At 38.1% G+C, this 26,210-nt stretch overlaps 1 protein-coding gene and 1 long non-coding RNA gene across 2 annotated transcripts; one reads left to right on the forward strand and one right to left on the reverse strand.

Moving 5' to 3' along the window:
- The first annotated feature begins 492 nt into the window (after positions 1-492).
- LOC113089210 (uncharacterized) lies at positions 493-1,603 on the forward strand. The gene is made up of 2 exons (XR_003286426.1): positions 493-626; positions 957-1,603. It is a non-coding gene; the product is annotated as an uncharacterized LOC113089210 (long non-coding RNA).
- A 5,838-nt stretch (positions 1,604-7,441) lies between these two features.
- Positions 7,442-16,363, reverse strand: LOC113089209 (cytochrome c oxidase subunit NDUFA4-like). Its single transcript, XM_026255943.1, has 4 exons — positions 16,187-16,363; positions 11,183-11,268; positions 10,683-10,743; positions 7,442-8,003 (listed from the first exon to the last, which is right to left on the reverse strand). The coding sequence occupies exons 1-4, from the start codon at positions 16,226-16,228 to the stop codon at positions 7,947-7,949; spliced, it is 246 nt and encodes an 81-aa protein (XP_026111728.1). The 5' UTR covers positions 16,229-16,363; the 3' UTR covers positions 7,442-7,946.
- Between the last annotated feature and the right edge of the window lie 9,847 nt (positions 16,364-26,210).

Consider the following 26,210-nt stretch of genomic DNA (forward strand, 5'->3'; position numbering starts at 1 on the left):
AAAAATGGGGTCATGGGTTATGTGCTCATAAGAACCCTCTCCTTGTAATACCTGTGTCATACCCATGTCATTATACAGAGTTGTGTCCTGATATGATACAGACACACACACACGTACTCACACACATACACACACTCACACACACAGACTCACGCACGCCACACACAAACACTCAGACACGCCCACTCTCTCACACACACACACACACACACACAACACACACACACAGACACTCAAACTCTCTCTCTCTCACACACACACACTCACACTTTCTCTCTCTCACACACACACACTCTCTCTCACACTCTCACACACCCACACACACACACACACTCTCTCTCACACTCTCACACACCCACACACACACACACACACACACACACACACTTACACACACAAACTCTCTCACACACACAGACACACACACAGACACACACACAGACACTCACACGCGCACTCGCACACACACACACACACACACACACACTCACTCAAACTGTGCTCCGCTGGTTTCCCAGGATCCCCTGCTCTCACGTCTCGTCAGTTCAAGGAGGCAGACTTCCAGCAGGTGGTGGATTTCTTCGATCAGGGCATCGAGATCGCTCTGGACGTCAAGAAGAAGACCAGTGAGTACACACTCCGAGATCTGCTGTGACCGTGTGCTTCTGCGCAGACACACACACACACACACACACACACACAAACTCTCACACACACACACACACTCTCTCTCACACACACACGCACAGACACACACACACACACACACACACGCAGGGGTCGTGATTACAGATCTGTTTATATCATATCAGCAGTGTTGCTATTATTGGATTTCATTTGATGACTGACAGCATTACAAGTATTTTAAATAATAAAATCTCAGAAGAAACAAACAATATTGCAGCTTTAATGTTGTTCTGTGTGCTTCTCTGGTCTATTTCTCTGTTTCTCTTCAGAAAAGCTGTCAGATTTCAAGAGTTTCCTGCTGGAGGACGTGGAGACGGCGTCTCGTATCGCTGATCTGCGTCGCCGCGTGGAGGCTTTCGCTCGTCCCTTCCCCATGCCTGGATTCACCGACCATTAACACAGCATTTCTTCTTTTCTTTTGCTTCAAGACCAGTCACTACATTATTAATCATTTCCTGGATCGAAGTCTTAAAACGAGTGTCTTAAGTGACATTAGAAGTGAGTTTCCCTTCCGCGGATGATTTATTCCTCGTGTGTGTGATCCTTTTATAACATTCAGGACTCGACTAACATCTATATCTTCCATCTCGAGTGAAGAACAAATGTGTCTAACAGACTAAAGATGCTAAATGTTTCCAGACTGTGATTTCCGTTCTGAGCCGTCTCTTCTCTGATGATCGCAGCTGTTTGTGAACGTACAGTAGTGTGTGTGAAGACTGCAGTTTGTTTTTGCTCGGCTCTCATCTCGAGTGATTGTGAACAAACTGATATTGATAAACACTTTGAGCCTCTTCTTCACGTTGCACCTTCATTCTGCCTGACAAAACACAGAAATGTTTTTTTAAATGGACGGATCTTTACAAATGATTTTCTAAAAACGTCTAATCCCAATAAAAATGTGGTGTAGGAAAATGCATCTCTTTGGGCTGCTCTTATTGTCTGTAAGTGTGTGTGCGCTGTGGGTGGAGATGATCGATCGAGTCGTTCTGGCCCGTCGTCTTCAGAGGAATAATGTGTTTCAGTCCGAGGATTATTCAGGAACGTGTATTTAAAGATAGATCTCGGCGTAATATGACAGACTGAAAGAGCTGCTGCTAATCAGTGGATTAATGTGAGCGTTAAAACACAGCGTGTGTGGAGTCAAATCAAAGCTTAAAATCACAAGAAAGACTTAAGAACTTTTTTTTAAAGAACCTATTTTTAGCGTTATGACATTAAGCACATTAATTGATGTTTTAAACATTTATGACAGCGTTATTTTAGTATCATTGTTATACTATTAGTTTTGGGTCTTTAAAAAATATATAGGTTTTTTTAAGTTGTAAAAAAAACAAGAAAATAATATTTCAGTCTTTCTACTTAAAGTAACCCATTGAATTTTTTTTTTTAAATTGTCAAACCTATTTTTTTTAAGTGTATTTAATATTTTGAATAGGATTCTATTTTTAAATTTTCTGTTCACGTTTTATTTTAGTTAAGATTTTGGTCACTTTGTTGTGTGTTTGTCATTTTAATTAGTTTGTTTTTTAATGGCTGTATAGTATTATTAAATACATTAAAATCTGTTTATTAAATAATATTTAAATAGATTTTTAATTAGTTTTTTAATGTCTACGTATAGTATTTATTAAATGTGTTAAAATCTATTTATTTATTTTATTTATTTTAATATACAAAAAAAATATTTAAAAAATTATTATTAGGTTATCTATTAATTAAAAATAATTACAAGGAAGTGTCAAGCAACACACTGAATAAAACCTGAAATTTTAAATAAAAATATTTTGTTTATATTTTAATTCAGAAATTTGATACATTTTTTTGTTTTATTTCAAGTAATGAACATTTCTAATGGAATTCGTTTTTTTAAGTTTTAGTTGACGATAATAACACTGATTTCCACACATATTCCCTTAATATTTGATTTATTCCTATTTTAACCCTTGATTAATTTGCTGCAATGTGAATAGAAATATAATTTCTTTATAGTTTTGTTGTTGTTGTTGTTTGTTTTTGGGGTGGAAGGAGAGTTTTTCTGTCAGATGTCATTGTTTTCTTTCATTCTGTGTGTGTCAGTAAAATCCCAGTGGAAGCTGAAGTGGCTCATGATGAGTGTTTGTGCTGCGGGTTCAGGTGTGTGTGTGTGTGTGTGTGGGAATCTCGGGAATGAGCTGACATGATCTGGAATCTCTCTCCTTCCTGCTGCAGGCACAGACAGCCGTTAATTTGAGAATAAATCAGCAGCGTTCAGCGAGGGATGGATAAACGACAGTGCCCACAATTAATTGTGCTCATTTATTTGGAGTGGCACGTCGGCATCTGAACGTGTGTCATAATTAAAGCCCTGCAGGACCATGATGTGGCGTTACGGAGTCGATGACTTAAGTGGCATTTTAGAGTCCCATTTAAATTCCAAACAATGGCTAATGTGCTGTAATTATCCCATAATAAAGTGTAAGTGTCTCTTATAGAGCAATAACAGTCCCACGGAGAGATGAGGGGAGGGATGTGAGAGAGGAAGAAGCTTCTCACATCAATTAAGAGTCTGGCAGACACTGAGGAGACGCCATGAAGAGCAGGACCTCACTAACTCACACACGGAGACATTATACAGCATTACTGTACTCCGACAACTAGACCGGAGTCAAGTAACATATAGTATAGAAGCCTTTCTTTAGTATGGAAGCCTGTTTCTGCCATGGAATAAATAAATAAAAAAGGCGACTGACTTTTCTTGCAGTTCTGAATTGCGAGATATGACCTAGGAACTGTGGGACATGAACTCAGAATAGAAGGGTATGAACTTGGATTTGCAAAATATGATATCTGGATCAAGGGATATGAATTCAAAATTGTGAGACATGAAATTGGAATTGTGAGATGTGAACCCTGATTTTTTTTGATGAACTCAGGCTTGTGGGATATGAACCCAAGTATGAACCCAAGATTGGGAGATGAACTCGGGATCGTGGGATATGAACCCAAGATTGGGAGATGAACTCGGGATCGTGGGATAGGAACCCAAGTTTGGGAGATGAACTCGGGATCGTGGGATATGAACCCAAGATTGGGAGATGAACTCGGGATCGTGGGATATGAACCCAAGTTTGGGAGATGAACTCGGGATCGTGGGATATGAACCCAAGTTTGGGAGATGAACTCGGGATCGTGGGATATGAACCCAAGATTGGGAGATGAACTCGGGATCGTGGGATATGAACCCAAGTTTGGGAGATGAACTCGGGATCGTGGGATATGAACCCAAGATTGGGAGATGAACTCGGGATCGTGGGATATGAACCCAAGTTTGGGAGATGAACTCGGGATCGTGGGATATGAACCCAAGATTGGGAGATGAACTCGGGATCGTGGGATATGAACCCAAGTTTGGGAGATGAACTCGGGATCGTGGGATATGAACCCAAGTTTGGGAGATGAACTCGGGATCGTGGGATATGAACCCAAGTTTGGGAGATGAACTCGGGATCGTGGCATATGAACCCAAGATTGGGAGATGAACTCGGGATCGTGGGATATGAACCCAAGTTTGGGAGATGAACTCGGGATCGTGGGATATGAACCCAAGTTTGGGAGATGAACTCGGGATCGTGGGATATGAACCCAAGATTGGGAGATGAACTCGGGATCGTGGGATATGAACCCAAGTTTGGGAGATGAACTCGGGATCGTGGGATATGAACCCAAGATTGGGAGATGAACTCGGGATCGTGGGATATGAACCCAAGATTGGGAGATGAACTCGGGATCGTGGGATATGAACCCAAGATTGGGAGATGAACTCGGGATCGTGGGATAGGAACCCAAGTTTGGGAGATGAACTCGGGATCGTGGGATATGAACCCAAGTTTGGGAGATGAACTCGGGATCGTGGGATAGGAACCCAAGATTGGGAGATGAACTCGGGATCGTGGGATATGAACCCAAGATTGGGAGATGAACTCGGGATCGTGGGATATGAACCCAAGTTTGGGAGATGAACTCGGGATCGTGGGATATGAACCCAAGATTGGGAGATGAACTCGGGATCGTGGGATATGAACCCAAGTTTGGGAGATGAACTCGGGATCGTGGGATATGAACCCAAGTTTGGGAGATGAACTCGGGATCGTGAGATATGAACCCAAGATTGGGAGATGAACTCGGGATCGTGGGATATGAACCCAAGATTGGGAGATGAACTCGGGATCGTGGGATATGAACCCAAGTTTGGGAGATGAACTCGGGATCGTGAGATATGAACCCAAGATTGGGAGATGAACTCGGGATCGTGGGATATGAACCCAAGTTTGGGAGATGAACTCGGGATCGTGGGATATGAACCCAAGTTTGGGAGATGAACTCGGTATCGTGGGATATGAACCCAAGATTGGGAGATGAACTCGGGATTGCAGGATATGAATTAAAAATTGTAGGATATAGACTAAAATTTGTGAGATATGAAGTTGTAATTGTGAGATGTGAACTCAGAATTGTGAAATGAACTCAGGATTGTGGGATATGAATTCAAAATTGCGGGATATAAACTCCGTATTATGGGATATGAAATAAATTGTGAGATGAACTTGAAATTGTGAGATGAACTCAGGATTGCGGGATATGAACTAAAAATTGAGAGACATGTACTCAGAATTGCAAAATATGAATATAGAATTGCAGGATATGAATTTCAAAATTACAGGATATGAACTCGGAATTGTGAAATGTGACTTCAGGATTGCGGGATATGAACTCAGTATTACGGGACATGTCTTTGCTTTCACTCAATGGTGTACTCACAATTACAGTACTCATATCTGGAGTGTATTTTCTGTGTATGTCACCCAGCAAACACACACTTGAGTTTGTTTACACCTGAACTGAGATGCTGAACACACACGCACAGAAGATTTTCACACTGAAGTCTCAGTTGTGACCAGCGACTAGAGGAGCTGTTCTCACCTCACACACACACACACACACACACGATGCTGCACTTGGAGCTGGAGGACAGAACTGTCATTCATATGTATTGTCTCCAGTGCTGCAGTGATGTCTTTTGGACTTTGCCTTTGTAAATGATTTTTTGCATTTTAATGTGTTTTAAAGTTAGTTTTAATTTTGTGAATTATATATAATAAATATATTTGATTCCATAATATGACACCAAGAATTCAATATTTTACAAAGTATTTGTATGTTTACTGTTCTCTGATGTCGGTTAATCTAAAAGTAATCACAAAGTAGTCAGACTACATTAACTAATATATCTAATCCACATTATGATGCTGACTACAGTTTATAAATAATGTAATTACAATCACAGTTACAAGTTATGAAGAATGCAGGTGAGTGAAATAATGTATAAAATGAGTTTTTTTCATCATTTTCTGTAATTGTTAGTTGAATAATACGTAATACAAGGTCCCGATTTCATCAAGATGCTCGACTTTGTTTATTTGTAAAGGACAGAGAAGCACATTCTGTGTATGAAGAGAATAAAACACAAACCTGTATGCATATCTGCTCCCTAGATAGTAAAAAAAAAAAAAAAAAAAAAAAACTTAACTGACCATATAAAAATGTATATTTTAATTAGATCAAAATTATTTATGATTATTCAACATTTATTTAAAAAAAAAAAAGAAATATTATATATAATACACTACGTACTATATATTATAATATGTTATTAATAACATATGTACAAAATATGTGTGTATATTTATTATCTATCTATAAATGCACAAACATACATTATTTTACAAATATTGACATGTGTGTATATAAATTCAAATATAATTTATATATTAATATTATATATATTATTTGTTTATTTCATATATAAACAAACATAATTTTCTTAAATATATATACATAAATATTTGTGTATTTACACATTACATGACAAATATACACATTACGTAAACAAAACATTTCTTTTGAATGCGATTAATTATTTGTGTGATTGTTGCTGTTGTAGTTATCTGTGCTTGTATTGTGGGACGTTCTGAGGTGTTTTGCTCACTGTGTGTGTAGATTGCCTTCGGTTTGCAGATGAATAGCGATACAAAGAATAACAAATGAAGGCAATGCAATCATGACAGGCCGCTGCACCTTCCGCTTAGGTAATGACGGCCCCTGTGTGTGTGTGTGTGTGTGTGTGTGTGTGAGAGATTATGTATGATGCGCTTCTTCAACTGGCCTGATTACCTGTCAGCATGTGCTGGAGGCCTGAGAGAAGCAGCACACACACGCCGCAGGTGAGCAGAGTATGTGTGTGTGTGTGTGTGTGTGTGTGTGAACGCAGAGAGATGAGGAGCGTCTCCTTTATTGAAGCGCTGGATGTGTGTGTCGGTACCCCAGCTGTGCAGATTTCTGCTAGATAACATGCATTATTCCCACTATGCACACAATTCTGCCTCCTAATGTCCCACAAATTTGCCCACAACAAACTTAGAAGCTTTTCTAAAGGGCCACAGGAATTTGGTTTTCGATGGCTGGACAAAGACCCAAACCAAAAGAGACTCAAACTGGGATGCGTGTCACAAACACATTCGATTCTCGTGCTATTTCAGAGAAGAGTTCAGCAAGAAATGAACATTTGAGAATCAAACCGTTATGCGTCTTATATACGTGAACGTGTACAGATGTGATTTTCAAATTATGTTTGGGTTTGTTTTTCACACAAATCTGTTGTATGGCTTTAGAACAGAGCCTCCTGCCGCGTCCTGCAGAAGAAACCAACCTGAATATAGACAGAACGGTTCCTTTAATGCTTAAAAAACACGTCTTTAGTGTCTCAGACCTTTCCATGGAGCAGCACAGAAACACACCAGGAAACAACTAGAATGACTTACGGTGAAATCTGTGGAAAACCAAATACCAGATGGTGGACGAGTTAAAAGACAGTCTATTATAGATCTAATTCATTCAGGTTAGAATAAGTATATTCTTTACATAAATATATATGTTACGCTAAATGATGGCACATAATTACACTCATATTTTAGTATTTTATTTTCACAAGTTACTTGAAACATTGAACACTTTTTAAACATTTAACAATCTTTCTGTGTATGTAAAATGTAAATTATGAAACTCAAATCAAAACGTGTGTAATTTGATGTTGACATGCCTCATCTTTGATCCTTATTTAATAAATATAATTGTATATATATGTGTGTGTGTGTGTGTGTGTGTGTGTGTGTGTGTGTGTGTGTGTGTGTGTGTGTGTGCGCCTGCGGTTCTGCTGAGGTCTTTTAAAAGTCAGGTCCTTCTTTCTTCAGACTCTCGTAGTCTGTGGTGACGGCCACCAACTGTGTAGAGAGAGCAAGAGAATACATTTTAATGTAGTTAGCTTAAATTAAGTTCATCAGAATATCATAAAAGACGAAACTACATGCATACAAACAGGAGTGCACACACACACACACAGACTGTCTGACAGGTTCTGCTGGCCCTCCTTACAAGATCCCACTCCGCATTTATGTTTTTTCAGTGAAGGTGTATTTGAAAGTTTTAAAGTTTATGAACTGATTTAATAAAGGAAATAAATCAAGAATATTTACATCTTAGTGCATGTGCTGAAAAACCCCACAGATGCACAAATCCTGCATTTCTGTGACGGAACGCTTGTTTGTGTTGTGAATGCGTGACAGGAGACACATTCTTCAGCCGCTGTTATTTTATCCTCTCATTCTCATTGATTGCTCTCTCTCTCTTTCTCTCTCTCTTCTTCTGTTTCTCTCATTATGATTAACGTTGAGACTCCCCTGGATTCTTGATTTCTGACCTTTGGCTCCTGTTGAGAATCAAACACGTTGAGACCTTTCGCCTGAACGCAAGCTTCCCGAAACTTATTCTCTCCATCTGCCTTTGTTAATACTTTCATTAATTGTTGGGGGAGATCAAGACGTTCCAAATGAGAACAAAACATTCTCCCGCTGCGATATAAATGATTCCTTCCTTTAAATGTTGATGAACCCTGTTTTTCGCACAAGCCTCAGGTGCATCTAGAAATGCATCCTTAAAATATCCATAAAAAGCACTTTCAGATTTTTATGTTTCTCAAGGTTACTTTATAAAGTTTACAGTTTTTGCACCAAAAAAGTCTAATTTTTTTTTATTATTTTCCACTCTTATTTTTGCCCTCTGTGAAAAACACTCCATATAAAGGGCTCTTGAAGTGAGAAATAAAATTGTCCTTGTTCTTTTGACACATAACAGGTCAGAGTACTATAAAACATCCTATAAGTTAAAAAACCTTCTGGTTTTGAATTAAAACCAAGCTCAGAAAACAACTAATCTTGTAATGTATTACTTTAAGACATATGGCTAAGCACCGCCTCCACTGGAGAACATCAGTACCTGTTTCTACATCACTGGCTCTTTAGCCACACCCACTGATTCTACATTTCTGCCTATTTAGCCACGCCCACTGATTCTACATCACTTCCTCTTTAGCCCCCACCCCCCCACTGATTCTACATCACTTCCTCTTTAGCCCCCCCCCCCCCCCCACTGATTCTACGTTACTGCTATCCATGCTATGATCTTTAGGAAGGCTATGCAGGGTTTTAGGATGTTCAGTTTGAGTTTGACAACCTTACTTGGTATCTTTATCCAACAGCAGTTTTGGTCTCTGGCAACTGATGGATATGAAAGGCCAACGGGGCCAAAAGTTAAAAACAGAATGCATAAAATTTGACCACCAACACGCACTGTTCATCTGCATTAACACAGTGATTTTGAATGTGTTTCTTTTGTATGTGTAGACATGCACATTTTGGTTGTGTTACATGAAATTAAAAAAGTAAAAGAGTAAACTCTGCATCTACAAGATGATAAATAAAGGATGTGTATCATTACTTTTTTCTTTTTTAATTTAATTTAATGTAAATTGAATCATTATTCTATTATACAACTATATAATATTTTATATATGTAACTTAGTATATTTTTTTTTATTGTACATGAAAAAAAAAAACATTCATTTTATTGACCACATCAAATTTACCATCAATACAGTCACTGCATTTTTCTATAGTCTTTGGCTGCATCCATTGCATCCGACATTTTATTTCCACTGACACGCCCCCAACGCAGAAACTCTGGGCCTAAAGAAAATTTTGAGTTTCCTGCTCATAATAACGACTTTGTGGTGCCGTTCATGTGCATTCAACATGTGAATACGATCTATCTGACATGACTTGAATGCACCATACCTCTAGATTTACCCACATAGTAATTATTGTGGCGTTACTTTATCTGCTGATATCTGCTGTGCTACACTAAATTAATTAATGTTACAAAAAGACATTTCTGCCTGAGAAGGCACGTTGAACTAAACTACTAAAACTGACATGAGAAATCATGACATAATGCTGACATCACACATCACATACCGATGTATTATTATTCATGAACAAATATAACACATGCATCTACTGGTGTTTTATTATGATGTGAATGAATAAAAATGGTGTCTGATGTAGTTTCAAATACAGCAGTTTCATTGGTTGCTGTCAGCGCATGTTGACATGGTCAAATATCACATGCTCCTTTTAAAGACTTTTGGCCCCATCAGCCTTCCATACTGACTTGATATCTTGACATCTTTATCCAACAGCGGTATTGCTCTTGTGAGCAAAAGATTCTCTTTCAAATCCGTACATTTTAGAAGGTTGAAAAAAATATTTATATTTTAAAAAGGGGATTTTGTGTTCTAAAACTAGCGTATGTTTTTATCGTTGTCATAATGTGTAAACATCACAAACATTTGAATTCTCCGTTTCGTGACCCCTTTAAATTCTCGCCATCTTCGACACCTTCCAGCTGCATGTTTCCACAAACACGGCTGCAAACGTGCAGCTCCTGTCACGCATCACTCCGCCAGTGCCAGATGAAACCGGGCTGATCCGGGAACAGCGGGGGTGACGCATCTGTCTGCGCTGTCAGTCTGCAGCTGATCACAGAGCAGTCGCTGGCCTGTTTACCTTGTACTGATAGGTCGGGGCGAGATTGTTCCACGGTTCAGGGTTATTCTTCCTGTCCCAGCTGACAGAATGAGGGTAAGGCCAGACCGGAGAGGAAAGAGAGAGCGAGTGAAAACAGAGCGATGGAAGGAGGAGGAGGATGAGGGGCTGTAAAGGAGGGTAATTACCAAGCGGAGATGACAGAGGCCAGTTATTTGGCAGCATACTGTCATTCATTAAGCAAAGTTTGTTTCTCGTGAAGAACAATGAACACACAGCAAGCCAAACAAACACAATGATGGACAGAATATTGTTAGGATGTTCTAAGCCCCATTACTTTAGTAAAATCACTAATGGACAGCTATAAGTGGCATTTTTCCCTTTGCATATGTGTATTTAATTAGTGTTATGCCATATTGTACAGTAAATGCTCAGTAAAATGAGCACTGTGTTATAAAACGTGATGATTTTCTGGGTGTTCTTGTCCATCTCATTGCTATTCTCTGCTGGTCTGGTCTCACCTGATGTAAGGTCCACGAGCCAGCCGGATCAGATAGAGAAACGCTCCACTCACTCCAACAAACATGAAGAGGAACTGAGGCATGAGCTGAAAGAGTATGAGATGATCATCAGACGTCAGTGTGAGTTCAGGAGAGTGTTACTCAAGTCAAGTCAGTCGAACATGATGTTATTGTCTTTATCAGTATTTAGCGGAGCTGGGCGATAATATAGTTTACATTTTGCAACAATTTAAACAACCATGCAGCAATATCTCAACAACATTTACACGGATGCATTTGGTAAATGCATTTATGCAAACAGATTTTCATTTCATTTAACGGGTAGATGTTGTAAGTTCATGCATTCTCATGGAACTGAACCCATGACACAAGTGCCGTTTGTTTGAGCTACAGTAATGCTGTACACTAAACCTAAAATAATAGATATGCTGTCAACATGTTTATAGCTAGATCTGTATTCCTTAAGCTCAAACAGTATAATACAGTGTGTGCAAAGCCAAGGTCATAGGTTCGATTCCCAGGGAATATGTGAATTGATGAATTGTATAACTTGAATGCACTTTAAATTAATAAATGCATCTGCCAAATGCATAAATGTTGATTTCTAGATTTCCTGTTGCATTGCTCAGACAGTAATGCATAGTGCATGCAACACCAAAGTCATGGGTTTGATTCCCAGTGAATGCATGTACTGATGAATTGTGTACCTTGAATGCAATATAAGTCAATAAAAGCATCTTCCAAATTGCATACAACATGTAAATCTAGCTTTCCTGTAGCATTCCTCATATATTAGAGCATGGTGCATGCAATGCTAAAGTCAAGGGTATGATTCACAGATAATGCATGAACTGAAAAAAATGTAAACCTTAAAAGCATTGCAAGTTGGCTTTACATAAAAGTGTCTGCCACATGCATAAATGTAAATACCTGAGTAATGACTCATCTGGTTTAAGTAACTTAATCTAACTTACTCAGCAAGAACTGTTGCCTCATCATTGAGCTGAAAGAGGGAAGTGCAGGAGACGTGTTACGAATGCGGTCTGACATCTTTCAGAACGCAACGAGTGTGAAATGGAGCTTGTGCAGTTAGAAGTGTGTGTGTTCATGTACTTGCGTTGAGTAGGTTTTAGGTCTAAATGAACAAACATACACACACACAATTTTTATATGCATGGAGACACTGTGTGTTGAGCAGACAAGGACACAGCCTTTAGTGTGTTTGTGTGTGTGTGTGTGTGTGTGTGTGTGTGTGTGTGTGTGTGTGTGTGTTTATGACTCACACTCCACTGCTGATCAGAGTGAGTGACAGGATCATGCACACACACACACACAAACACACACACACATCCTACCGAGAGACTTCAGTGTGTGTGTGTGTGTGTGTGTGTGTGTGTGTGTGTGTGTAAATGATGACAGGGATTAGAATAAAAATATATATTAAAAGAGGAAATGTGAAGCATCAATGCGAATGCCAGAATCGCCACGTTTTTTTCTGCGTTTGAGAAAGTGAGAGACAGGCAGACACAGACTTATAGCCTTATGTTGTCAAAACTGCCTCCAGTAGCAGTGATTTGCATAATCCCAAAGGGGTTACTGTGAGATATTCAAATTAGCTTATCAAATATGTTTAAGCGTCGTAAGTCGAGCGCAACATGTGTTTGCTTTGGTTCCTCTCTCATCTGGCAGCTCGAGTCGATTCTGACGGCCAAATCCTAACCCTAACCATATAGTAAGTAAATCTACAAGAACACCTTAATAAAATGTAACCCAGAAATTATTTATACAGTGTCTTTCCTACATATTATGTTCTTACTATAGTAATTACACTAAATTATGAACAATTATAAGTAGTATAAGCAGTAATTCTAACCCTATATAAAATTTCATATTTCTATTAGAACTTAATTGTATAGTAGTACTGTAACTAGGACTCTTTAAAAATATGTTCTTCGTTAATAAAATTAAAACCATCAGTGCACAATTTTCCACACCACAATCTGTCAAGCACATCTTTCCACAAAACATACACTCATTCACATTCTTCTCTGAGGCAGAAGTCTCTAAACTCATCCTTTCTAATCGTCCTTTTACTTGTCCACTTGATCCTATTCCATCTCATCTCCTTCAAGCCATTTCTTCTGCAGTTATACCTGCACTCACTCACATTACTAACACATCAGTGTTTTTCCCTTAGAATTTAGACAGGCTCGTATAACCCCTCTATTTAAGAAACCCAGCCTCAATCCATCTCTTTTAGAGAACTATAGACCAGTTTCCATTCTTCCTTTCATTGCAAAAACACTTGAACGAGCCGTGTTCAACCAAATTCAGACAAAAGCTGAATCCAAATCTTTGATACTTATCTTGCTGGATCTGTCCGCTGCTTTTGACACAGTTAATCACCAGATCCTTCTGTCCACCCTGTTGGCAAAAAGGCATCTCAGGAACCACACTTCAGTGGTTTAAATCTTACCTATGATATAGGTCCTTCAAAGTATCTTGGAGAGGTGAGGTGTCCAAGTCTCAACATCTAACTACTGGGGTGCCTCAGGGCTCAGTTCTTGGACCACTTCTCTTCTCTGTCTACATGGCATCACTAAGTTCTGTCATTCAGAAACATGGCTTTTCATACCACTGCTATGCTGATGACACTCAACTCTACCTCTCATTCCATCCTGATGATCCGACGGTAGCTATTCGCATCTCAGCTTGTCTAACAGACAGTTTTTTACTGGATGAAGGACCATCACCTTCAACTGAACCCTGCCAAGACAGAACTGCTTGTGGTTGCATCAAACCCATAATTTCATCACAATTTCACCATCAAGTTAGGCACACCAACCATAACTCCTTCAAAAACAGCCAGAAACCTTGGAGTTATGATTAATGATCAGCTGACTTTCTCAGAACACATTGCTAAAACTGTCCGATCCTGCAGATTTGTTGATTCTGATTGCTTCTCTTGTCCTCATCTGTAAGTCGCTTTGAATAAAAGCGTCTGCTAAATGACTAAATGTAAATTAGTTTTTCATAAATTACCTTTTTTTAGTTTTAGTCTCCTGGCACTGCAGTCTCTTAATACAGTGTATGAATAAATTGGAACATTGATTGAAAATACCAAAATTAAAGTAATTTTCTCTGTAATTTATTTACATTGTTTTGCGCTTTTTTTATTTATCACAATTACCTTTTTTCTACCTTCCTGCTGAACACTTTATCTATAATGATTGTATTTTTTTGATGATTTCAGGTGTTTTTCCCTGTGAATGGATGTATGCTGTACACATTTGAGCAAACGTGAACAAACTGTACGAACACTGACAGAATATATGAACACATCAGACATGGCGCTTTGCTCCTCTGCTCTTCTCATGAGTGTCATATTCAGCGTTCACACTTTTGAGTGAGGAAAACGACAACTTTCTTATTTATTTGTGAAGTCAGACTTGTTAGTCACTGTAACACCTGTGTGATGACCGAGAAAGAGAGAAATAGATAGCTTTAACAGCATCTGCTGCAACATCTGCTCCTGACCTGCAACAACTCAGACTTCAACTTTATTCAGCCGCTGCCGAACCGAGAGTTTTCTGTCCTTTACTCTTATTTACGCCAAAAAGTAACTGCGACTTTTTATCTCACAATTTGAGAAGTGAGAACAAACCTCAGAATTGCAAGATGCAAAGTCAGAATTCAGAATGACTTGCCTGCAATTATGAATTTATGTCTTGCAATTCTGACTTTATTCTGAGTTTATATCATATCTGTGAGTTTTTTTTTTGAATTATGAGATATTAACTTGCAATTCAGAGAAAAATCTGACAGAAATGCAAGATATAAACTCATAATTCTAAATTAAAAAGATAAAAATTAATTGCAACTTTTTATCTCATATTTTGACAATTGTTGAGTTATAAACTTGCAATTGCGAGTAAACATCTTGCAGTTCTGATTTCTTTTCCTCATAATTGCGATCTCATAATTCTGCATTTATAACTTGCAGTCCTGAGTTTATAGTTGAGTTGTAATTCTTAAAAGTTGCAAGAAAAAGAGATATATAAGAGTTGGAAGGAAAATAAGTCCAGGTTGTAAGAAAAAAGTTGCAATTATCTTTTTTTTTTCTTTTTTTTTTTTGTGGCAGGGACAAGCTTCCCTAAATCTTAATGACAAATTAAAGACTGCAAACATCACTTTCTCAATCTGAATGTTTGTCTTGTTTTCAGTAAAAATATCGAAACATCTTAAAATGATACACTAGTTTAAATCCAGCCAAAGTTTGTGGTATTTATGCTAAAACAATTTAAAAAAAAAATGCAATTTGCTAACTGAGTAATAAATTAAATTTAAGCAGTTTTTCAAGTCGTTTTGGTACGGTTTTGGTTTGGTTTTTTGCAGCATATGATTTTTCTTACCACTTTCAAAACTTGTCATTTACAAGCCTCTTGAAGAAAGAATGAGCTGAAGATGCAGAGGCCTGCAACCGATATCCAAGTAACACTAAGTGTTACATAATATTCACTTTTAATATCTGTTACTTCTAAACACACTGGTGGTTTTAATGCGGTTCGGTGGCGTTGTGTAACAGTCATTCATTTCGTTTTGGTAACCTGCCAAACACACAACGTGAATCTGGGTCATCAGGCGCTCATTGTCAGTAACAGAGCTATTGTTTCAGCAAACAATGTCTGTTTTGTCTGTTTGTGGTAATGTATATGCCTTTATTGTTTAGTTTAAAATGCATGGAAATAAATCATTCACTCGGACTAATATTTAAAGACTTAAAAAAAACACCAATGAGACATTCATTTTAAGATGTGTTTATCTACAATAAACATATGAAATGGAACGTCACTAGCAGCAGCTCTTCACAAACCTCACCTGTTCTCAGAAAAACAAACTAGTACACTGACGCAGAATCACAATAGAGAAGCTGCAGTCATTTAGGAGTTTCTCATTACTGATGGGGGAATTGTGAGGCTAATGTCAGATGAGGGTTTAACTTACCCCGGGATGTTTCTTCGCCTGCTTGTATATAGTTCTGAACATCTTTATCTTCCACAACACACAGCGACAGAAAACACAGTAAATGTGGCTGAAAGCGAGAACAAGAGTGGACTGTTAGTTGTGTGAGAGGGTCAGTGAGTGATGGACGGTTACTGAGATCCAATCAACACACTGACACTGACCACCGCAAGCCAAACCCAGTGACGACATTTTTGGGAGTGACATTTGATAAAAAATACAGGAAAAAAAATCTGTAATCTTGAAAAATGTTATTCGAATATAAAATAATGGTTTCTATTTTAATAGCCTTTAAAATATAATTTATTTCTATGATGTGCAGCTGAATTTCCATCATCATTACTCCAGTATAAAGTGTCACATGAGTAGATTAGATTAGATTAGATCAGATTAGATTGGATTAGATTCAACTTTATTGTCATTGCACATGTAAGGTACAAGGCAACCAAATGCAGTAAGCATCTAACCAGAAGGGCAATAAGAAGTACAGAATATACAAGGTCTACAATATGTTACAAATTTACAATAAATAAACAGATAAGGTAGTATTATGGACATAATTACAGATTTTAAATACTATTAGCGTGATATACAGATAGGTGTACTATGAACATACTATACAGATGGATTATGTAAAAGTGTATGTCCCCTATAGGCAGAAACTAAACATATGAACATTATTTACACTAGTGCAATGGTCATTTAAGTGTATAGAAAATATTTTAGTTTGCAAATGGATTACTCAGTATTACGGAACTTGAAGCTGGAGACACATTTAAAAACCATTCTGTTGATGTGGATGGGGTCATGCGTGCTTCCTTTCTTCTTCCTGAAGTGTACAATGAGCTCATTTGTCTTGCTGGTGTTAAGTAGCAGGTTATTGTCAGCGCACCATGTGGCCAGGTGCTGTACCTCTTCCCTGTTGGCAGTCCTATCGTTGTATCTGATGAGGCCAATCATCGTGGTGTCATCTGCAAACTTAATGATGGAGTTGGATCCATGCACAGGCTTGCAGTCGTGGGTGTAAAGGGAGAAATGGAATGGGCTCAGCACAGAGCCCTGTGGTACGCCAGTGTTGAGTGTGATGATGGTGGAGCAGGTGTGGCCTGACCTAACATGCTGAGGTCTGCTGGTCAGAAAGTCCATTATCCAGTTGCAGAGGGAAGTGTTAATGTCCAGGTCTCTATGTTTTGTGGTCAGCTTGGAGGGGATGACGGTGTTAAATGCTAAGCTGAAGTCAACAAACAACATCCGTACATATGTGTTGTTATTGTCCAAGGTGTCAGCACTGTGCATACTGCATCCTCTATGTTCCTATTTCTGCGGTAGGCAAATTGGTGTGGGTCCAGTGTGGGTGGGACGCAGTCTTTGAGGTGTGCTTGAAGCACTTCATAATGATGGGTGTGAGTGCTACAGGGCAGTAGTCATTTAAGCACATCGGGAAGGAGTGTTTAGGCATTGGCATAATGGCTGTGGACTTGAAGTAGGTTGGCACAGTTGCTTGGGTGAGGGACAGGTTGAAAATGTAGTGAAGACCCCTTGAAGCTGCTCTGCACATTCCCTAAGCACACGTCCAGGAATGCCATCCGGGCCAGCAGCCTTGCGTGCGTTGATCCGGCTCTATGCAGTGTGGGCATATAGTGGATGTTTTAGACTGCCGTAGAGATGTATATGAATGATAATAATGCATATTTGTCTCCTGATATTACAGACCTCTTGATATAAACTGGCAAACCTTGATCAAGGAGAGATGAGGGAAATTCACACAGGACAGTAAATGACCGAATGTGTATTTTTCTGTTAATTATTCGCCGTGTTTTTTCTCTTCTCTGAAAACAGAAGAATCACATAAACTGAACAGCAGAGTCTCGTCACATCGATTTTGAGCTGCGGGTTTCCATTGTTAAATACGCTTGAAATGAAGGAGGTAAAAGATGTGAAGAAATGACATTTGTGAGGAATGGATTGTGTTTGATTTCTGTTGGTTCTGCTCCTTCTTTGACATTTGGTTCTGTTTGAATCCATATGAACACACACACACACACACACACACGCATGTCAGCCTACTCATGTATGACAACTAATATTCAATAACATAATAAGTTTAACTGCAGTGACACTGTCAGATGCAAAATGAGACTAATGCTCTTTTAGAGCTGCTTTACAGCCGAAATTGTTCATTGTTTCACGATTGATTAAATTTGGGACAATAACACTTATTGAACTGAAAATATAGCTAATTCGTTATTAACACTGTTATTTAATGTGAAGTATTTCTAGATAACTGTGGAAAAACTATTAGTTTATTCATGTAATAATTGTCAAGCGCTTGATGTTTGAGATCACAGAACACTATTATACATTTATTTATTAAACACAAATACTTTTTTACATTTCAAATTTTGCATAAATCATACCTTTACAAACATAATTGTCGATATTGTGTTTTTGCTATTTTGTACATGGTCTATTTTGTATATTATTCATTTAATTATCTCTGTCCTATCTTGTCACTGTCACTGTGGAGCTTCTGAGCTTCTTTTTTCTTTTGTTTTGAATAAATAAATTTTTTGGAGAGAAAACTATTTAGAGAGAGAGAAATCTTAAGACTTTAACATAGCAAAATCAATATCCTTCCATCAGGGAACAGAAGTTGAGGATGTCACCTGTTGCACACCTGCGTGATCTCAAACATCAGGTGACCTCACACACATCACCTCCATCAATCTTAAAGCAGCTATATGTGTGTTAGCATTAGTCTTCACACAACACCACTATAAATGTTTAAAAAGGTTAGAAACACAGAGAAACGTGCGTGTGATGTGTGTTGTAGAGCTTGTTCTACAGATTCAAAGTAAGCACAAAGAAAACGAGATGTTCTGAAAGTTTGAGAGTCCAGTGTGTGTCAGACAGAACACCACATCTGATACTATTTGCATAAAAATATGTTTTTCTTAAAAATGAAATTGTTAATGAATTATTTGTGATTCAGGCTCTGGAGGAGACAGACGGAGGAACGGGGATCTGAAGCAGCGGGCGGCTCATCTGCAGCTGTGAACGCTAACATGAGGAACTGAAGCCATCTGTGAGTCTGATCAGTGTGAGTCAGTCACCGTCCTGAACCGGAACACAACCGCACTCAACAGAGTCACACCTCAGACATGACTGACTGTTGCAGATGCACTGTACAATCAAAACAAAACTCTTTACAACCACCTTCAGCCTCGCAGCCTTTAAAAGTCTTCAGTGTTCATCAGTTTGAACCTTTTAACAACCACACAGCTACACCATTATGGATACATAACAACAACTTGACAACAGCATAGCAACATCTTGACAACCACACAGCTACACCTTGATGGCTGCATAGCAACAATTGACAACAGCACAGAAACACCTTGACAACCCCACAGTTACATCTTGATTGCTGCATAGCAACAACTTGAAAACAGCACAGCAACACCTTGACAACCACACAGCTACACCATTATGGATACATAACAACAACTTGACAACAGCATAGCAACATCTTGACAACCACACAGCTACACCTTGATGGCTGCATAGCAACAACTTAACAACAACACAGCAAAACCTTGACAACCACACAGCTACACCATTATGGATACATAACAACAACTTGACAACAGCATAGCAACACCTTGGCAACCACACAGCTACATCTTGATTGATGCATAACAACAACTTGACAACAGCATAGCAACATCTTGACAACCACACAGCTACACCTTGATGAATGCATAGCAACAACTTGACAACAGCACAGCAACACCTTGACAACTCCACAGCTACAACTCGATTGCTGCATAGCAACAACTTGAAAACAGCATAGCAACACCTTGACAACCACACAGCTACATCTTGATGGATGCATAAAAACAACTTGACAACAGCATAGCAGCATCTTGACAACCACACAGCTACACCTTGATGGCTGCATAGCAACAACTTGACAACAGCACAGCAACACCTTCGCAACCACACAGTTACATCTTGATTGCTGCATAGCAACAACTTGAAAACAGCACAGCAACACCTTGACAACAACACAGCTACACCATGATGGCTGCATAGCATCAACTTGACAACAGCATAGCAACACCTTGACAACTCCACAGCTACACATTTCTCGCAAAGAGTTTTGCACACTCCTTAATTTTTTTCAGAAAATGTTTAAAAATACCTGATTATAATATAATGATATTCAGTATTTAATACAGAAGAATTTGCTGTAAAATAAATTATTTGCCCAGTGAATGTCCCCTGTTCTCGGCCAGATTCAGAGTTGGAAGTTTTGTAAAGCTGATTCCAGACTCCTGAGGCTGTTGCACATGATCCTACAGCGATTGCTTGGTTTTCACACGTGTGTCAGTGTCATAAAACTGAGCCAATGTGTTTCAGGAAGAAAAAAAAGCCTTTTAAATTGATGTTGGCAAAAAAGCCTCCACACTGTGAGTCTACATTAGCCATGGTGCTAAAGTGACAGGACGCCGTTGGTAATTCAGTTTTTAGAACAATGCATCCCGTTCCCATCACACCCCGAGAAAGAGCTTCATAAATGAAAGAGGAGAGCGAGAGAATTCAGCTCTCGGAGTAACGCCGTGAATAATGTGCATATTAGAGGATGTTATTGCTGCTTTTTACTGTCCACCCGAATAATGAATTTATCACTTTATGGCAAAATCCATAATGGAATTACATGAAGGTGTTGTGCAGAGAAGTCATTACAAACTGAATTATTCGTCTCTTCTGGTCTCTCTCTCTCTCTCTCTCTCTCTCTCTCTCTGAGTGATGGTGTGTCTGTGGCTTCAGTCGTGTCGGGCCTCACTGACGCCAAATAACAGCCTGCAGCCAACAGCACAATCAGACGAACAATTACTAATATTTCTGTGCTCCTATCTTCTGTTTTCCTCTCATAGTTTTATGAAGCTCTTCAAAATTCTCAGGTCTGTCCTGATGCAGAAACACAGATAAATACAATAACAATATACAGCAAACCATCAGAGTTCCTCTCTCTCCCACATTGCTTCCTCTTCAGCCTGTACTATAGAAGTATATGCGAATAAATCAAATAAAAATAAATATTAACCTATCATATTTTTATATAAATTATTATTATAATTATGTATATATATATATATTATAAATTATTAATAATACACTTAGTACTTTATTAATATTAAAATTAAATTAAATAAAATATAATGTAATAAAATAAAATAAAATTAATATATAAAAAGAAAGTTTCTGCCATCCTAAAAAAAAAAAAAAAAAAAAATCTCAGCACAATATACATGTATATAGTATATCACAGTTTGATTTTAAGATCACTTCTGTTTGCTTTAGTATGCTAACATGTGATGTGTGTGTGTCTGTGTGTGACATCAGTCGGTGGAAACATGGGTCTGATCTGAGAGGGTTTCACCGATCCTCCGGTTGAGCCTTGGCACCGTTTCAGTGGAAAAGAGGCCGAGCGTCATCTACAGAGAGAAACCATCGCTCTCCTGCCTCACTTCTTCTGGTCAGAGGTTTTGAGGGCATCTCAGTCTTCAAACCAAAGCTTTTCTTCAGTTAACCCCATTTCTTTGGTCTTCAAACAACAGCATCGTCTGCAGAGATTCACACTCTGTATTTTTCTCTGAGAGACCCCCATATTGCAAAATCGATTCCTCGCAGAAGTGAAATATCAGTGCACGTGTGTGGGCTGATTTTCTCAGGTTTATTATGTGCTGAAGAAGTTAATATTATTAACATTAGGCTGCTTTGGAAAGGAAAGACCCTCGGTCCGTGACAGATGTCTTTCATTTGAGAAGCGCTCGATATCTTCCGTCATTATGGAGAAAGCTGAAGGCTGTCCTTCTGTCGTTGAGATGCTCTTATTTCATCTGCTTTATTCTGTTCTCGTCGTGGGACTTGGACTGTTAAACCGCTGGTGTGTGTGTGTGTGTGTGTGTGTGTGTGTGTTTGAGGGTCATCTGTGAGCGTCTGGTTAGCAGCTGGCGCTCACATTACTCTTCATTACGAGCGAGTCGAAGTACAGCGCGCTCGCGTCTCTCACGACAAACTCAAATTTATTGAGCTGCCCGACTCGTGCTAATTGAAAGAAATTGTGTGTCTGTTTGTGTTCCAGGCGCTTTGAGGCCTGCGTGTGGTGGCATCTGGACAGATGAGGATCTGAGGCTCGTGAGCGCCACCTACAGACGAGCGGTATAAATCTTTTCAACTTTGTCTGCATGTATACAGTACATTCATATGAAGCGATATTTATTACAGGCTATACGTGACCCTGGAGCACAAAACCAGTCATAATGGTACATTTTTCGAAATTGAGATTTATGCATCATATGAAAGATGAATAAATGCACTTTCCATTGATGCGTGGTTTGTTAGGATTGTACAATATTTGTCTGAGATACAACAATTTGAATATCTGGAATCTGAGGGAGCAAAAAAATCTAAATATTGAGAAAATCGTCTTTAAAGTTGTTCAGATGAAGTTCTTAGCAATGCATATTACTAATCAAATTTTTTGTTTTGATATATTTACAGTAGGAAATTTACTAAATATCTTCATGGAACATGATCTTTACTTAATATCCTAATGATTTTTGGCATAAAAGAAAAATCTATAATTTTGACCCATACAATGTATTGTTGGCTAATGCTACAAATATTCTCCAGACTTTTGCTCACCAAGGCTGCATTTAATTGGTCAACAATACAGTAAAAACAGTAAAAATTGTGAAATATTATTAGAATTTAAAATAACTGCTTTATATGTGAATATACTGTAAACTGCAATTTATTCTTGTGATCAAAGCTGAATTTGGAGCTTCATTACTCCAGTCTTCAGTTTCACATGATCCTTCAGAAATATAAATATAATAAACAAACTATATTATCATCAAGATCATTTTTTTCTTCTTTTTTTATATTTAAAAAATATATAATTTTTATTTTTTATTTTTTTGCCATAGATGTATTTATCATATATTTATAAATATTTTAACCAGTATATATATATATATATATATATATATAATTTTTTACAACATATTTTGTTATCACATTCATAGTAATAATCATTAAAAATGATTCATTATTAATAAGTGAGTTCAGTGGTGATGTTACTGTATTTTGAGAGAATCCTTCTGTGTGTGTGTTGTTGGACTGTGGTTGTTCTCGGTCTGCTCTCTGGTGTGTGTGGAGCTGATGGAGGAATGAAACAGAGCCCGAGACGAGTCGAGCGTCGGTGAGTTAAAGGCAGAAACACACAATCCTCGAGCTGTCAGGAAACACAGCTTTCTTCTGCCTCTGCACTGGAACACCTCGCTTCTCCAGCGCCGAAAACTCCCCATAATGACCTGATTCAGTATTCACAGTCAAACCAGCACAGAAACACATCCAGGAAAATAAAGAACTCGTCCTGTGAGAGGGGCACATTTCATATCAGCTGTGTGTGTTTGTGTTTGTGTGTGTGTGTGTGTGAGTAAGTGTGTGTGTGTGTGTGACTGAGTTTGTGTTTTGTGTGAGTGTGTGTGTGTGTGTGCGTGCGTTCATGCGTGTGTGTGTGTGTGTGTGTGTTTAAGTTAGTGTGTGTGTGTGTGTGTGCGTGTGTGTGTGTGTGTGTGCGAGTGAGTGTGTGTGTGTTTGAGTGTGTGTGTCATAAGTTTTTTTAATTAAGACTATCAAGAGAATAATGTTTAACCTCCTACAATCAAGGTAAAAATGTCTGAATTAGATTCAAGTGTCACAGAAAGTGTCATTTATTATTATTGTTTAGTGTTTGAAACACACAGATGATCCTTGCTGTGATATTTAATATAAAAAATATAACAAAGTTATGAGTCTTTATGAAGCAGCAACGTTCAGGCTTCAATAAAGATGACTTTTTTTGAACGATGAAAGATTTATTTATTTTAGTTTTTTTTGTTGTGTGTTTGAAGGACCAGAATTTCCTTGGAAAACCTTGGAAAATTCTAGACTTGGAAAAGTCATGGAAAATTATAAAGATTTTAGAAGTTATGCCAAGCTATAAATCTGCGCTAAAATATTGTATCCAGTAAAAATTGTGAGTAAACAATATTCTAGAAAATCCAGATACTCCACCAAAAACATTTTATTTTTGCATTAATTACTATTTCCTTTTATAAAATATATAGAAAATGAATAGAAATTTTGAGTAAAAACTATTTGTTATCAGTCAAACGTACACTGACTTTGCTCACACAGGGTTAAACAAGTGAGTATTATTGAGTATTTTTTCAGGATCTTGTTGCACTTGTGGTGTTTCTGTTATTTATGTTTTTTTATTGCTTTTCTCTTATGTTATATTATCACCAAATATTAGATTCCATCTTTCCATCAGTGTGTTTTCTTTACATTAGCACAGGTTTGCTGATTGATCGTGTGTCCTCGTGTCTAGAAACACCAAATTAGGTAAAAGGTTGTCTGCAAAAAAAGGGTTAATAATAATTTTCCAGTAAATCATGAAGATCTGGAGCAGTCATGTGAAAGCATTGGTTAAAAAGTAAACATAAGAAGAACACTGAAGACCTGGGCTGCGTGGCATCTTGTGGTTTTATTCTCAATCTCTTTGGATGATGATGATGTTGTCCACTGACTGAAATAAGCTCACGCCGCTCTCTCAGTGTTCAGATCTCAGGTAGATATCTCCTGCTTCTTCAGTGATCGGGCGACACGCTGACCGTCTGCAGGAGATTCTGCTGTTTTCCTGCCGTATGAAACTCTCCGTATCGGCACATTCGGGCTCCCAGGAGCCTCGCTGGCGTCTGCAGGGTTTGAAAGCACTTTCTGACAGCGCTGCACCGGCCGATCACTGTCACCAATTTGTACATAGCCATGAGGGCCATGCAGGGGACAGACACTCACTGCTCGTAATGAGCCTCGCAGGACGGCCCTCTGTCCTCTCACACACACACACAGGCACAGACACGCACACACACGCACACACTAACTCAAACACACACACGAACTCAAACACACAGACACACACACACACGGCTCCATTGCACATTTTTGAAATACATCCACACTAGAATACAGGGATTAGCATTGTATCATTATTTTAATGAATATGAATTTATATAGAGAGTGCAAATAATCATCTGAGATGCAGGATTAATGCTGTAAATATAAAGATAAGCATGAGTTATCATTAATCAGTTGTAGTGACTATGATATATAATGTTCATGTTCTCTGACATAAACATGAAGTGTCTCTTTCTGTGAAAAACTCACTCGTTGATTAATAATAATGATGATCAAACACTGACCCCTACTGGCGACTGAAGCTACTGCGGGTCATTAACGGGTTAAATATGTGTAAGCTCCTCAATATATTTAATTTTATTTATTTTTTTATAACAGGTTAACGGTTTTTATTTTGGGTGAACTGTCCTTTTAGCATTTAAATCATATTTATATTATTTTTATCCCACACAGTATTGCACGTATCTCTTGTCTGACCACTAGAGCGCGCTGCTGACGTCATGAGAGACTGTGGACATGACGTTTTTTTAGTTCTATTTTAACACAATATGAAGCATTTCTAGAATTCAGAATAATGAATGAATACAGATCCTACTGATTCTTTTCTGCTCTGCTTTATTTCCCAAACATCATCTCAAGGAAAACTTATGCTTCTGTCAAAAGAGTTACTATTTAAATGCTGTCCTGATGCATCTTTCTTAAAGTTTCAATTCCCTTTCAGATATTGTACTTTAATATTATCGTTATTATTAATATTGATTTTTTTTATTTAATCTATTTTGAAGGAATAAGTCCCTTGTGAAATTATTTGTTCCCTGTCTTAAGTTATAAATGTGCAAAACGTGTATTAAAAAGGTTGAAGGTTTTATAAATAATATTGCTTCACATCTTTGTCACTTTTTTCTTCATTTCTGGAAAAACAAACATCTACAGCATGTGGAGAATGAATTATTAAACAGGAAAAATCTAATTT

This window comes from Carassius auratus, unplaced genomic scaffold (assembly GCF_003368295.1).
Source record: "Carassius auratus strain Wakin unplaced genomic scaffold, ASM336829v1 scaf_tig00048877, whole genome shotgun sequence".
NCBI lineage: Eukaryota > Metazoa > Chordata > Actinopteri > Cypriniformes > Cyprinidae > Carassius > Carassius auratus.